Consider the following 13,855-nt stretch of genomic DNA (forward strand, 5'->3'; position numbering starts at 1 on the left):
TTTTTTTACTTTTTTATATTTTCTCACACAACCCGTTTTACAGCCTCAAGAAGCCTGGCATACTCTTCGTTGGGTCAAACGAGTCCGTTTGCCCAAATTAGCTTAGGCGTTATACGTACGAGAACTTGAGATATCTTTTCGAAAAAAGTGCATGCCATTAGCATCCCAAATGGAAGAGGAGGCTCTAAAACCTATTTTCTATCACTGTCTCATGATGAAAAAAATTTCCAAGATTTTTTTCCTTGTTTTACAGCCCATTTTTGAAGGGGTTCCAAAAAGAATTTCGAAAAACTCTGTATGAGAGAGTTGTAGTATTTTTGGAGTACTACAACTTTGTCTCTCTGAGTCATTCGTAATTTTGTCGTTTATACCCTTAAAAAGTAGTCCGAATATGGTTCACAGTCGTTTTCGCACTGTTTTGGGTGTGTGTGCTTTGACCGTTTTTTTGCCTCGATTTCTGGGTTGAATTTTGAGGCTGCTAGTCGGAGGCCAAAACGATCGATTTTGGCTTCGGACGGTCAAGACCAATTTCGAAGAGCTAAATGTCAGCTTTCCGATAAGAACTAGATCGCCTTCATCGGATTTACGGTTTAGGAGATATAAGCCTCCAAACATGGGTGTTTTCTAGATTATTATGTTTACGTCGTGAAACGCTTTTAAGGGTTTTACGCCGTGAACCCTTAAGGTGTGAGACGGACTTCACAGATTTTATTAAATTTTTTTTTAATGCAAGGACTATTTCACACCGTGAGACGCTTAAGGGTTTCATTCCGTGAATCCTTAAGGCGTGAGATGGACTTCACAAACTTTATTAAATTTGATTGATTTTTTTTTTCACGCGTGAGGCCTCTTTTTTTTTCCTCGCGCAGGAGGCCTAAAGGCGTGACCCTTAAGGCATGAGCCCTTTTTTTTTTTGCGCATGAGGCCTTAAGTCATGAGACACTTAAGGCGTGAGACCCTTAAGGCGCGAATCGTGAGACATGTGGCTCACACAATTTTTTTTATTTTTATTTTTTGAGTCTAGAGGGAAATTCGAATTTCCTTGTTTGGGGGAGGATATTTTTTTAATTTTAAATTAAGGTGATATTAGCATTTTTCCAAAAAGACAAGTGGAAATAAAAAAGTCAACCCTTTTATGACAGTCCCTTACACCCCCAAAATGGACAATTTGACAACTCCTTGGCATCTTCTCATTCAATGCTCAGCCTTAATGAGTTATGTAAAAAAGTGATTAAGAATTAATTAAAGATTATCTTTTCACTAATATTTTTCTCTTTTAAACAAATCAAGGGCTCTAATTGACCACTAATCACTAATTAATTCACACCATTAAGCACATCTTTGGATAGAGCATGGAATTGCTAAGCTATGTGCATCAACTAATGTGTAAATTAATATGTAATTAGAGATTAATTAAACTCTTAATTAATGTCTCTTCTCTTTATGCAAAATTAAGCAAAAAAGAGAGTCAATTTCTTCTAATTGATGCAATTAGATGTTTTGATGCATTTAGATGCTCCCAAAACACTCAAGAACACCAATTTCGACCTCTTACATGAGCAATTTTGACTCCAAAAAACACATTTTCTAAATTTTTTTTGCCTCTTGAACAAGATTAATCATCCTTACTGAGAAAAACCAGTCAATTAAGAGAGATTAGTCAATTTCAAGAGTTTTTTGGTATTTTTGAGAACTTTTTTCAATAATTAAGCTATCCTATTGCTTGTTGCTAACACTCTAATGCATACAATTCAAACGAAAAACACACAATTTAAGCAAAAATTAATGAATCTTGTTCTATGTTTAACTCTCAAGAGAGCTAAAATTCACTAAAAATTGCATTCTGTTGCATTGTTTGACGCAATAGATGCAAACTAAACCCAATAAACTCTATGTGCAAGTCCTAGGAACATTAAAAATCACATTATCAACAACACAAATAATAAATTAAGCAAAAAATATTCTTTACAAAATAAAAAAAGAGAGCTATTTCTCACAAAATCACACACAAATCTCCATCAAATCCACATTGTTTTCATGGGAAACTATTAATCAAGACAATGGGCAATGGGTAATGAGTAGATTAGAGAAAAATGATAGAAAAATCCAAGGAATGGCTCCTCAACAAAATAACTTAAAAAATGTTATGGTTCACCCTAACCCCCCTTGAAACACATTCAGCAAGAGATTACCTGGTGAACCGCAACTGTCATGAGGATCTTTCCAATGGCCGAGCTCGTAACCCTTGAGGTCTCCAAGATCTACAACTCCTTGAGAAACAGTTTCACTACGCCTCCCGCGAGCGTTGTCACACCGCCGCATTGCACTATGGGTACTCATCCCTCCTCTCACCTCACTCATTCACACACCTCACTAGCAGGCATTAGGGAGAGAGATTAGCGAGACTCTATTGCACAATGGGAGAGTCTCATTGTATTATGAGAGATATTCACTTATATACACGGCCATAAGTGTTCACACTCACTTAAACTGTGGTCGGCTAGGTACTAAGAGGCCTAATGCTATTACAATGACTACTCTCATAATATATCTATGAAGTACATCACTTGGGACTTCATCCTAACTTGCTACCACATGCTCTTGAAGCGGGAATCACTATAAGTATTCCGTCACACCATTATGGGCACTCGTCCAAGTTGTAGATTTTGACACCATTGCTTCATATCTTGAATGTATAACCTTTTGGTGTATCTACCTTGACTCCTTGATGTAAGATAATGGTAGTAGCTCTTGATAATGGGTTAACAGCTTGTAGGGTAGACTTAAAGCAAATGCTAAGTAATGAATAAATGAAAATCAACATTGGAGCATATGAGTTTTTTGTAGCAAACCCAAGGTAATAACATCAAGCTATTGAACTGGAACAAAAGAGGCATCTGGCTTGATGGCTTGCTCTTAGTATCATCATCTAAAAGGTTTTTTTAGTGTGCTTAGACATGGTTTTCCCCAAAATAATACTAGTACCAAAAACTTGCACACTAGAGAGTGGAGGCGGCCTCTCATTTGCAACCAATGGCCATGCCATCTAGGCCATGTGACTTGTTTTTTACATTCACCAATCTAGCAATCATCAACCTTTGAGTTCTTAATAATACACACAAATACAAAGAGTTATGATCCCCTTTCACCCGTATAGGATTACAAATACAACTCACAAAGACCTACAAGCATGCTCTGGTCTAGAAGAAGGCAATGTTGGTGCTTCTCAGTCCATCCAAGTTGAAGCTTCTCATAATATAGTTGTCTAGATTCCATGTGACTTGCTAGTTATAATTACTCTTCTTTGTGAAGGAATCCTACGATATTTGTAAAAAAGAGCTACTTAATGAGGGTTTTGAACGTGAAAAAGGGTGATCTTCTAAGCTAGTTGTAATTAGTTCTTTACCATAACACTCCATAAAGCAAGATCTACATGTGATTACCTCTATTGTATTGTCATATTTTGCCATAAGGCTCTTTAAGAAAAGACAATTGAGTTGCCTCTTATATCTCCTCCATCACAACATAGCATTCCATCTCCATCCATATCTCACCTCAATCCTTAACCACAAAAGGCTCCAAAGCAAGTCAATTTTTTTCCTAAGATTTATCACTTGAAATGGTCATGGTGAGAAAATCCTCTTTGAAAACTTCTCTATTAGCTTTGTAATATGAGAGCAACTTCATGACAAAGGATAAGAATGTGGCAATCTTTAATACACTCAATGTCCGCACTGGTGGTGACCTATCTAATAAAGGTGTCATGGTTTCATTATACCACGAGAGGCTATTACACTATAATGTCTCACTTGTTTCCTCTTTTAGTCAAGTTTATATGTATAAGATATCATGAAAGGGCACTTTTTTAAAAGTGTTGTATAATTTCACCTTATGGAAAGAGTTTGTGGAATAATGCCATGTATACTCACCATAAGGAGATGACTTGTCACATAAATTCACAAGCTTACACTTTTTTCCTAATCCCAATGATATTTCCATCAATACTGTAATGCCTTTCAACATCATTTGGTACTACTCCTCTTTGTATTCTTATTTTGATGCATTTGTTAAATGTTAAGCCTTATATCAAATGATGGTGACACGATGGTGGTGACTTAGCAACCAACAATGTATAGTGAGCCACTACAAGGTAACAAAATTGTCAATAGATTGAAACCCAAGTGGCTATATTAAAGCAACATGGTTGATATTCATTCACATACATCACCATATAGGGCAATAAGGAAAAAAATTATAGAGACATTCATTGGTGATATGGAGCAGATGGAGGCCATAATGAAGTGGAAGGGGTGAGTGAGAGAGGAGAGATGGAAGTACCTTAACCCCCTCTTTATTTAGACGGGGCTTTCTCTAAGGCCATTGATGATGATTTAGACAAAATGATTTCTAATGTAATATAACTGCTTTCCTTAAGTAATCACCTATGGATTTATACTATTTGGAAGGCTAAGGAAACCAATTATTGAGCCTGCTAAAGTTGATTCGGCCTGCTACAAAACAAATGTAGCTTCTACTTACCTGCATTGACTTTTGAGAATCACCTATGGATTTATACTATTTGGGAGGCTAAGGGAACCAATTATTGAGCCTTCCAAAGTTGGTTCGGCTTGCTGCAACAAAGGTAGCTTCTACTTACCTGCATTTACTTTTGAGAATGGTCTTTTCTCCGCTCTAATTGTGCTTTTGTTTGCCTTTTTTTGCATCCACACCCCTTCCAACACTTAATCTTCCCTTGAGCTTCTCTTTACCCTTGCTTAATAGGTTCCCATAAGCCTTGTACTTATCTTAACTCTTTCTTTCTTGTACTTTTAGCTAGTGAGTAATCTTATGCTATTAAGTGTCCTTTGTTGTTGGGGGACCTTAGATAATGGCAATCCTAGGAAGATTGTTATATACAATTTGAGTGGCTCTCTTAGGTATAATTGGTTTGATTTTAGCATCTTATCCACCAACTCTAGCAGCTAATTAACTTTTGTATATCTTCTTAAATCCATACATACACTACATGGGACCTTTTCAAAGTCTTCCTTTTAAGATTTTTGCAATTAGGACCAAAGTAGCCTCAGTAAAGCTTCATTCTTCTTCCTAGTTTTCAACCGAATCCTAGTGTGTCATCTATCTATTTTTTTCCAAAGGAACATGAGGTTGTGACAATTCATGTGGAATTGACAGAGGCGACCACATAGAGGAGGCCGACCAGACAATGGAGCCGCCCGGGTCTCGGATGGGTTGCTACCCATTAGACTATGTTAGAGAAAAGCACAATGAGAGTGGGTGGGCGGCCACCCTTAGGCTAAGGAGGCAGTAGCCACTGTTTGTAGGCACACTCTCCACCTTTTAATAGACTACAATAATCTTAGGTACATGGTGGTACATGCACATGAAATTAAGACATGATGTGGGCTTGGCTTTGCCAAATGGACGGCAGTGCTGGGTGTGAGTTCACATTGAAAACAAGTGATAAAAGATGACTTGAGCTGGCTTTTCATCATTAATTGCTTGCTAGGTTGGCGTTTTATTAAAAGCATGCAAAATCTACTTTGTTTGCTGGACTGTGCATAGAATGTTTTTGGACATTATAACCACCCCATACCTTAGGTACAGTATGTGTTGTACTCATTTGAATTAATTATTTCTGCTTAAAAAAAAAGGAGAGAAAAAAGCAACGATGCTTTCCTGCGAAAGAATTGCTACATCAAATCAAAAGAAGAAGAAACGCTGGGAAAAAAATTGTTCTTAAAAATGGATATGGGCAATTTTGTTTTATTGAGTACTCGAGATTTGTAATGATTTTTTTTTTTTGCTGCTGATTTTCTTAAATAATGCTGCCCCATTTTGCTGAGGCATGGCTTCCGGCAAAGACTGCTGGATTAAAAAATGTATCAATTTTTTTAATTATGAAATATAAGAATAAGGAATGATGAAAGGTTTGAGGGATGAAATGGATGGCAGCTCTTTGGAAATTAATTTTCTGCCTGTGTGTGTGTGTTTTTTAATTTTGAGGCTGATCAGAGAGACGTCTTTTTGGAGCCTTAGGGATATAGGATGGTGATGGGGGAGTGGTTGTGTGTGTGTGTGTGTGTGTGTTTTTTGTGTGTGTGTGTGTGTGTGTGTGGGGGGTTTGACTGGCATCCAACAGACAATAGTGGCCAAATCGTGCTCTTCCCCATAGCCCAAAAAAGCTAGGTCGGTAAAGAAACCCATGGCCCTCTCCCTTGAGCTTTTCCCTTACTTTCTGCTGCAAGAACGCATGGAAGGTTCTCCTCTTCTATCAGCTTTTCTGAACAGCCCAGAGATGAAAAAATAAGGGGAATTTCATTTTAAAAATCACATTTCCCTATAATTTACACAGTAATTCAGTAATGTTTCACTTGTCTCTGCAATAGTATAATTTTGCTCAGTCAATTGAAGGAAAATTGGAGAACCCACCACGTAAACGAATCTTGAAATTGTCTGAATTAGTGTCATTCACTCAGTCAATTGAAGGAAATGTTCAATTTAAGATTTAAGATTTAAAAGTTGCTTTTTGCTTTTCTGTTGATCCCTCATCGGCCTGGACCTTTTCTCTGTTAAGCCAGAGATTGTCTTTGGCTTTTTGCTTGAAACGGTCACACATCGCTTTTTTAAGCAACATCTTTATTACCTGAAATCGTATTTCGCTCGACTTGGGTCACGACTTGTTCTCTCTCAGAGCAATTTTGGGTTTGTTTTAAGCTCAATAAAGACAACAAAGAACAGCTTAATTAAGCATCGCCCACATCTGCTTTTTTTTCCGAACTTCCATGTCTATGGCGGACTCAAGGATCCTTCTTATTTCAACTATATCTGCCCACTTTCGTATCTCATAACTAAACAATCATCGCCCACATCAATTTCTTTTGCTTTTTGTTGGCTATGGCGGGCTAAGGCAATCATCGCCCACATAGGTTTGTCAATCTATTTACTGCAGGCGAGGCTACGGAAGCATAAACAACGATCACCCACAGAGCGATTTCGCATTTCGCAAAGCTTTAATGGTGTTAAAGGAGAACCCACAGTAGGAGAACCCACAGTGCTGGCTACAAATCGCCCACGTAAGGTAGAGAGAGAGAAAGCAAACCCCTTACACACCGACCACGCATAGTTTTTGGCCCGCAGGCTTTTTTTAAACTCAACTCTGTATAAGTGTGAATCGACCCTTCACCGCCATTTACTCACCCCCACACAGTCTGTCCTCCCGGCTTCATGAATGCCCTCCCGTGTGTCACGTCTCCGCCATTCACTCTCCTTTTCTCCATTTCACGCAATTGACTCCCCCCCCCCCCCCTCCGCGAAAGCCATCTCTCTGCTTTGCCCTGCTCACTATCGCTGCTCCATTGATCTGTGCTGCAGAGCTCGCATTCTCTTTGCTGCTGATCCATCCCAATTCACTCCCCATCCCCATCTCACGTCAGTTAACCAGTCAGCGTGTCCCGTTCTCTCTCTCATACGCTGGGCTCACCTCCATCAAAAGATCAGAGAGATAGAAAGCGCACTAAAAAAGATCAGCGCACTTCTGGTTTGCTAGGAGACCCCATCCTGCGCACATGCCCCATTTTGATTTACACATCCCGATTCTAAAGACTCCGAACAACCAGGTCAATCGATCGCCATAAGCTACATTGATTGTCACTGAATCCTTACACATTAGGTGAATCTGCAGCTTATATATCAATGAATCTGAGATTCTGAAGGTGCTTGGAATCTAGCAAAGTGTCTGCAATTCACAGGTTTCGTGCAGAAAGAAGCCGGTAAATCTTCGAGGTTTTGGAAGAATAAAGGACAACTTCACAGGTTTTGGAAGTGTCAAGGACGCCTTTCCCTCAATTATGGCCAACGGGTTGTGTTAGCCGGAGTTATTGTCAAAGATGGACTATCAGGTTTTCCTTGTTAGATCCCCTGGCAATGGTGTGCGTCCAGTCAAGGGAGTAACAAGGATTCTCAGGGTTTTAGAGCATGGGATTTCACTCTCTCCCGTTCTGTTGTCTCACAATGGCACAACTGCTGAGTACTCGTTCGAGCGGATATCAAATGTGTTGCCATCACTAGAAGATGATCTGGAGTTTAAATTTGATGTTGTGAATAGCAACGGCAGAGCTGACACACTAAGGTTCAGCTGTGATTCCAGATCAGCACTTTTGACGGCCATCCTCAACAAGCTAGACGATGTTGACAGTTCTGGTACGTCAAATGTTATTGTTCATTTACCTGATTTCCTGTCATTCGATGTGTTTATCCACTTGAATCCATGCTCCTCTTAACATGGAAAAATTGCTCTTTTTGGTTAATCACATAGGTCGTTCACCCAGTTAGAAGAAGACCATCTTTTTGTATTGTCCAACTAGACCGCTGCTCAATATGATTAGGTAAAGACTGAAGTAAACTGAGATGCTGTTTGAAACAATTTTGCACCTTCTGATTCATTGGACACATTAGAATTTCCAGCATTCTGCTTGAAAGGCAGGTGGATTGCTTCCAACTCGAGCACTTCTGAAAATGTGAGATGAATGAAAGCAGCTTGGTTGAGAATCCAGACATGATTCTTAGCCAAAGCAGCTTGGACTGTAGCTCTTAGTTTCTTTCAGGGATCCACTGTGATGGCCTTTTAAGCAAAGATGCAAAAGGTAGTCACAGTTAGCATTAATTTTCTATGTATTCATGCGTTTTTCTTGGCCAAAACTTGTCTTTCCAGAAGACAGGATGGAAGCCAAGCTGATCAAAACTTTGGTGCTCAAGTTTCTGTACATGGGCATGCTACAGAGTATAAGATGCTAAAGGAGTAATGCAGAATTAGTAGCTTCTTCTATTACAAAGCTGGTTGTAAATGGGAGTCTAGGTGTGGATCTAATATCAAAAGAAGAAATAATTCATAACATTAAGGGCATGCATATTTAAGCTGTGGGTTGAGTCACTGTAATGATAACTTCCAGAACTGCTATGCATGGGAAGTACTATTTGTAGTCATGTTTGTTAGTTTATGTTTACACTTCTGCTCCTTTGTTTCCAGGTATCGATTTTCCATTGAAGAAACATAGTCACCAACGTGGTGGATTGATAGATACCGTGTTGCGAGTCCGCAGTGCTTCTATTGTGAAGATGATAAACACAGGAGTACGTCAGGAACGCCGCAAGGTTTTGTATTTTGCCTGAAACTCTGACATTTTTGGGGGTTTCTATCATGCCCCTATGAAACCAAATTTGAATGTTTAGAGCCATTGTGCCTGCTAGCCATTGATGGTTTGATGAATCATATTAAAGTATATCTCATTGATTGTGAATCATCATTAAAGTATATCTCATTGATTGATGAATCATATTAAAGTATATCTCATTGATTGTGAATCATCATGTCACACTCAAAGGGTTGATTCTTTTGCAGATAAATCCAGCAAAGAAAATGAATTTTCTGGACATTTTGAAAGTGGAGGTTCTCAGTGATGACGAGCATGTAGTGCTCTTGTATTTCAAGTCCAGAATAATGAGGCTATCTTTGAAGGATATCTCTCCGTTTCTGCAATCATTGCAGCAGAACATGAAAGTGAGTGAGTGTAAACCTTTGCAAACTTTATGCTTATGGTGGCTTCACAATGAACTGCCTGGTCTGGACCCATCTAGAGATGCAGCTCTTGGAGGGAGAGTCTCAAGTGGGGCTGGGCATGATTGCCGCCATAGAATTTGGCACCTTGCCACAATGTGGGCGAGTGGCCCCTAGGTTCTTGTGGATCACAAGTTTTTGTTGCTTTGTGTTTGTGCTGCTCTGAGGGTCATTAAGTTGAGTGCCAGTGAATGGCCTTCAGTATGGGATGTAGATGCTTGTTTTGTCAAAAGACTAATTTTCTAATGCCTTATTTTTACAATGCTGAATCAAAACGGATTAAATAATTGATTCTTTTTTGTGTTCTGCAGAGATATCTGAACAGAAACATTGAGATTTTAAGAATAACATCGTCGGCAATGGTTGACAACATCTCAACATTTGTGCGGAAGACGGTAAATGCTTACCTTTTGTGGGTCTGCTAACAGTGTTTACAGTTACACAAGACATACTTTTCCCCAGCCAAATGTATTGGACTTGTAGAATGGGTGTTTTAATTAATCTCACAATTGTGTATCACTCCTCTTTGGAGCACATCTTGGCAGGAGCGATCCTCGAAAGCCTGTGCGTTGGAGAAAACAATCTACAGCAAATGTTGGGCTGAGCGCTGACATCTAACAGCAGAGCTTTGGCTGAAGACCATGGATCAAACTTTTCTACGTTCTATTTTGTACTTAGGAAACATTCAGTTGTAAACCTTCCTTGTCCATAAATATACAGTAGGATTTAGGGCTACTTGTGTGTGCTTGTGTTTGAGTTCGGCTGCACTCGTCTCTCATCTCTGCAAACCCTAGCACATAGGCACGAGTATTCTAATTTGCCCCCATTTCATAACTATGATATAGTGAGGGACTAAATTCTTTTAACACCGTTTATATGGGGGGTTAATGCTGTTCGGCCCCCTGTTCCGATAAGCAGGCTGCCATATGTTTATGCTGCCTGACCCTGCCTGCCTGCTGCCTGGCCTGTCCAAACTGGCACTGCTGCCCGCCACTCCCTGACCGGTGCCAGGCTGCTGGCCAAACCCCATGGGCTGCTGAGCTGGTCGCTTTGTCCTCAGTCTGCCCAGCTAGGTTCCTGGCCACGTGGAGGTGTTACACTCTCTCCCACTTGAATCGCAGCTTTCTTCATCTGTGCGGGGTCCATACAGAGTGTCCTCCCAATAAAGAAAAGACCCAATCTTGCCTCATCCAAGATGCAAACTATCCCGAGCATTGTACAACCGCCTTGTGGCCACTTTTTAGGCTAACATCCAGTCCTCCCCTTGTCAGCACTAAAATGTGCAAGGAAAACTGCCTTTTGCTTTTGTGACCAATCATCTTTGAACCAAACATCAACTGCCATTGAACATCCTCCTATATTGAGTGTCGAAAACACTTGTGAACACTGCGGCAATACTACATTTCTAATACTACTTGCATTGGTGTAGATTGATCACAATAGCTTTTTGCACCAATTCCAATGCACTCCGGCATAAGAAATCAAAACCTGAAACAAGATCGCCAAACCAAACCTGTATTTATGCACATCTTCTTGTCTAGTGGGCATTGATGCTTGGTCCTCCCAATGGGCCCCTCCCGGTGGAGCATACTCAAGTAATACACCTTGTGATACACCAAAGAAAAACCTCTGCCCCTAGTCTCTAGAGCATCCAAGAAATATGTTTCTTGCGAAGGCACACACATTGGCACATCCTTCTAAGATGCATACATCCAATGAACGTGCCCTCTTGTGATGAAGGCACTTCCACTAACATTCCCTTGTGCAGTGCTGCCATGATATAAAATTGAAAGATACTCCACATAGCACAATCGTCAGTTGTGAAGAGTCCTTGTACTAGCCGAGAAATTGAAGAAACCACCACCGAAGGTTCTGCACCCCATGCAATCGGCAATTGTGAAGACTCGCACAGATATCAAGGTCCTCCTCGTGTGCCATATTATGATGCAATCCTGCACCCTGGTGTGCAACGAACTGAAGAAATAACACTTGCACATGTGTCTCCTCCACAATTATCTTCTTGGTCAGAAGAAACTTCCTCCTGAGACTGCTCCTACGATGACCTTGGACAATCCTTCACGATGTGCTCGATGGAGTTACACTTGAAACATTGACCGGCGAGTCACTTGGCTCAAAACTTCTCTTGAGAGCTGTTGTCACATGCGGAAGCTTTGGGAGTCTTCTTTCAGCCCTAAACACCATGCAGGAACATGTTGATGCAAAACGCAAGCAGAAAAGAGAGAGAGAGAGAGAGAGCTGAGTATTCAGTATTATAACACACAAAAAGGTAGTACAAATCTTACAGCCCTTGGTTGCCTTCATGACCATGTCGATAGGATATGATGCAAGGCCCCTAAATCTAATACTCAATATTATAACACACAAAATAACGCACAAAAAGGTAGTACAAATCTTACAGCCCTTGGTTGCCTTCATGACCGTGTCGATAGGATATGATGCAAGGCCCCTGAATCTAGGACCCAGTCCAAGGCTGGACTGAATGATCCAAAATGATGAGCATCTTTGCCTTTGTCGGCCAGGCCTTGGACAAACTCCATTGATTTTTCTGCAGCCGACATCTGACAAAAACTCAGTACATAGACCTTTGTATAAATGTATGCTCTTATGTGTGTGTGTGTGCGTGTGGAGTGTGTGTGTGGGAGTATATATTAATACCAAGTTCTACACCCACTATTGGGCACTGATGACGTTAGTGGGGATGTTGTAGTATCTAGTCTATACTATGCATGATGGAGTTGATGGTTTATTTTCTTATCCCAAAATTTGAGTTACTCGCAATGAGTTCCTTCAACAAGCGGAGGACGAGTTTGATATAGTGGCCAAGTTTACGGACTTGGACATGAAGAACCTATCTTTTGACGTGTACTTATAGAGATTCAGAAAGTTGCAGTCCTAAGCGGCACCTATGGATACCACAACGTTATGTGGGTTTTTTATCCGTGGGTTGGCATGGGAACATGTCATGTGCATGCTTACCCATGTACATTCTCAGGGCTAATCCAAAAGGGGCGGCCAAGAAAAATGGATTAAAGCTTTTTCATGGAGCACAAAGTGCTATTTGGCAGTGTGAGACTAGGAACAAGGCATGGAAGAAATGGAAGGACAGTCGGCTGAGACCAGAAGTTGTTGGCTGTAGCAGATCAGTGTCGGGCCGCAGGTGCATGAGGACAAACGAGTCGGACAGCGTTTAAAAGTATTTTATGCATTGTAGGCTGGCCGACCGGCAGTCGGCCAGTTTGCCAAGTCTTCAAGAAGGCCTATAAAAGGGCAAAGGTGCTCCTCATTGTAATCATTCAACTCTTTATGAGTTGGGTCCTTAGGGTCCAAGTAGGGACTAGATTTTGGGTGTTTATCACCTTTTGTATGAGGCAGCCTAGGGCTGTAGAGAAGTACCTTTTTGTACCATATGAAATATACTGAATTTCCAGCATTCCTCTCTCTCTCTCTCCACTCTCCTTTATGTCTGCGTTTTGCATCAGCATGTTCTTAGTGGTGTTTAGGGCTGAAAGAAGACCCCCAGAGCTTCCGCGTGTTACATTGAACACAGGTTAAGAACAATCATAGCAAGACACTGGAGGATGCCATCTGGTATGCTAGGATTTATGAAGAGATGATGGCTGGCCAGACATACAAGAACGTCTTTGAGAAACCTCAAACCACAGAAACCTCTCAGCAGGCTTCTTGGCGTAATTGAAAGTTTAAGTTTGAGAAGGCTCCACAAGACCAAACCAGTTTTCAGGTGAACCCAATACGAAGAAGGATCAGAAGTATCAGCAGATCTTTCAGAACATTAGGGAGGGCAGGTGTTTCTCTTGCGGTTAGAAGGGCAATATGAAGGCGAGTTGTTCGAAGGCAAAGACCAAGGCAACACATTTGACCGAAGTATCAGGTAACCCTTAAGTTCTTTCGTAGATATTATGGTTTTAGGTCAGAGTGCTTGCATGGAATGTGTTTTTTGCATGACAGTCTTCGGTCCTAACGACTTGAGTCGGTGTTAGGGAAGATTGTGCATATCTTTTTTTGACCCTGGTAGCACTCACAACTTCATTAATGCCAAACTTCTACAGAAGCTGGGAGTGAAGATGCAAACGAGTGATCACGTGTAGTATCGTGTGAACTTGGCGGTGGGACTTGGATGATATGGGATGGGCATATGTCTCAGTTACTAGTTACTGATATATACATTTAGAGTTATGCGTC

The 13,855-nt window shown here is 40.6% G+C and overlaps 1 protein-coding gene across 7 annotated transcripts in view; it reads left to right on the forward strand.

The window, feature by feature from the left end:
* The first annotated feature begins 7,194 nt into the window (after nt 1-7,194).
* Nucleotides 7,195-13,855, forward strand: part of LOC147636069 (uncharacterized) — a 41,909-nt gene continuing 35,248 nt past the window's right edge. For 5 of the 7 annotated variants that reach the window (XM_086801502.1, XM_086801501.1, XM_086801505.1 and 2 more), the window contains exons 1-4: nt 7,213-8,220; nt 9,047-9,171; nt 9,419-9,577; nt 9,946-10,029. In XM_086801502.1, coding sequence (XP_086657628.1) covers nt 7,908-8,220; nt 9,047-9,171; nt 9,419-9,577; nt 9,946-10,029 — 681 coding nt within the window. In that variant the 5' untranslated portion in view covers nt 7,213-7,907. Of the gene's footprint in view, nt 8,221-9,046; nt 9,172-9,418; nt 9,578-9,945; nt 10,030-13,855 lie in introns of all 7 variants that reach the window. The other 2 variants (XM_086801504.1, XM_086801506.1) reach the window with 1 other exon arrangement.

Source organism: Cibotium barometz, chromosome 8 (genome assembly GCF_041138505.1).
Source record: "Cibotium barometz isolate CiBa-2024 chromosome 8, ASM4113850v1, whole genome shotgun sequence".
NCBI classification, from domain to species: Eukaryota; Viridiplantae; Streptophyta; class Polypodiopsida; order Cyatheales; family Cibotiaceae; genus Cibotium; species Cibotium barometz.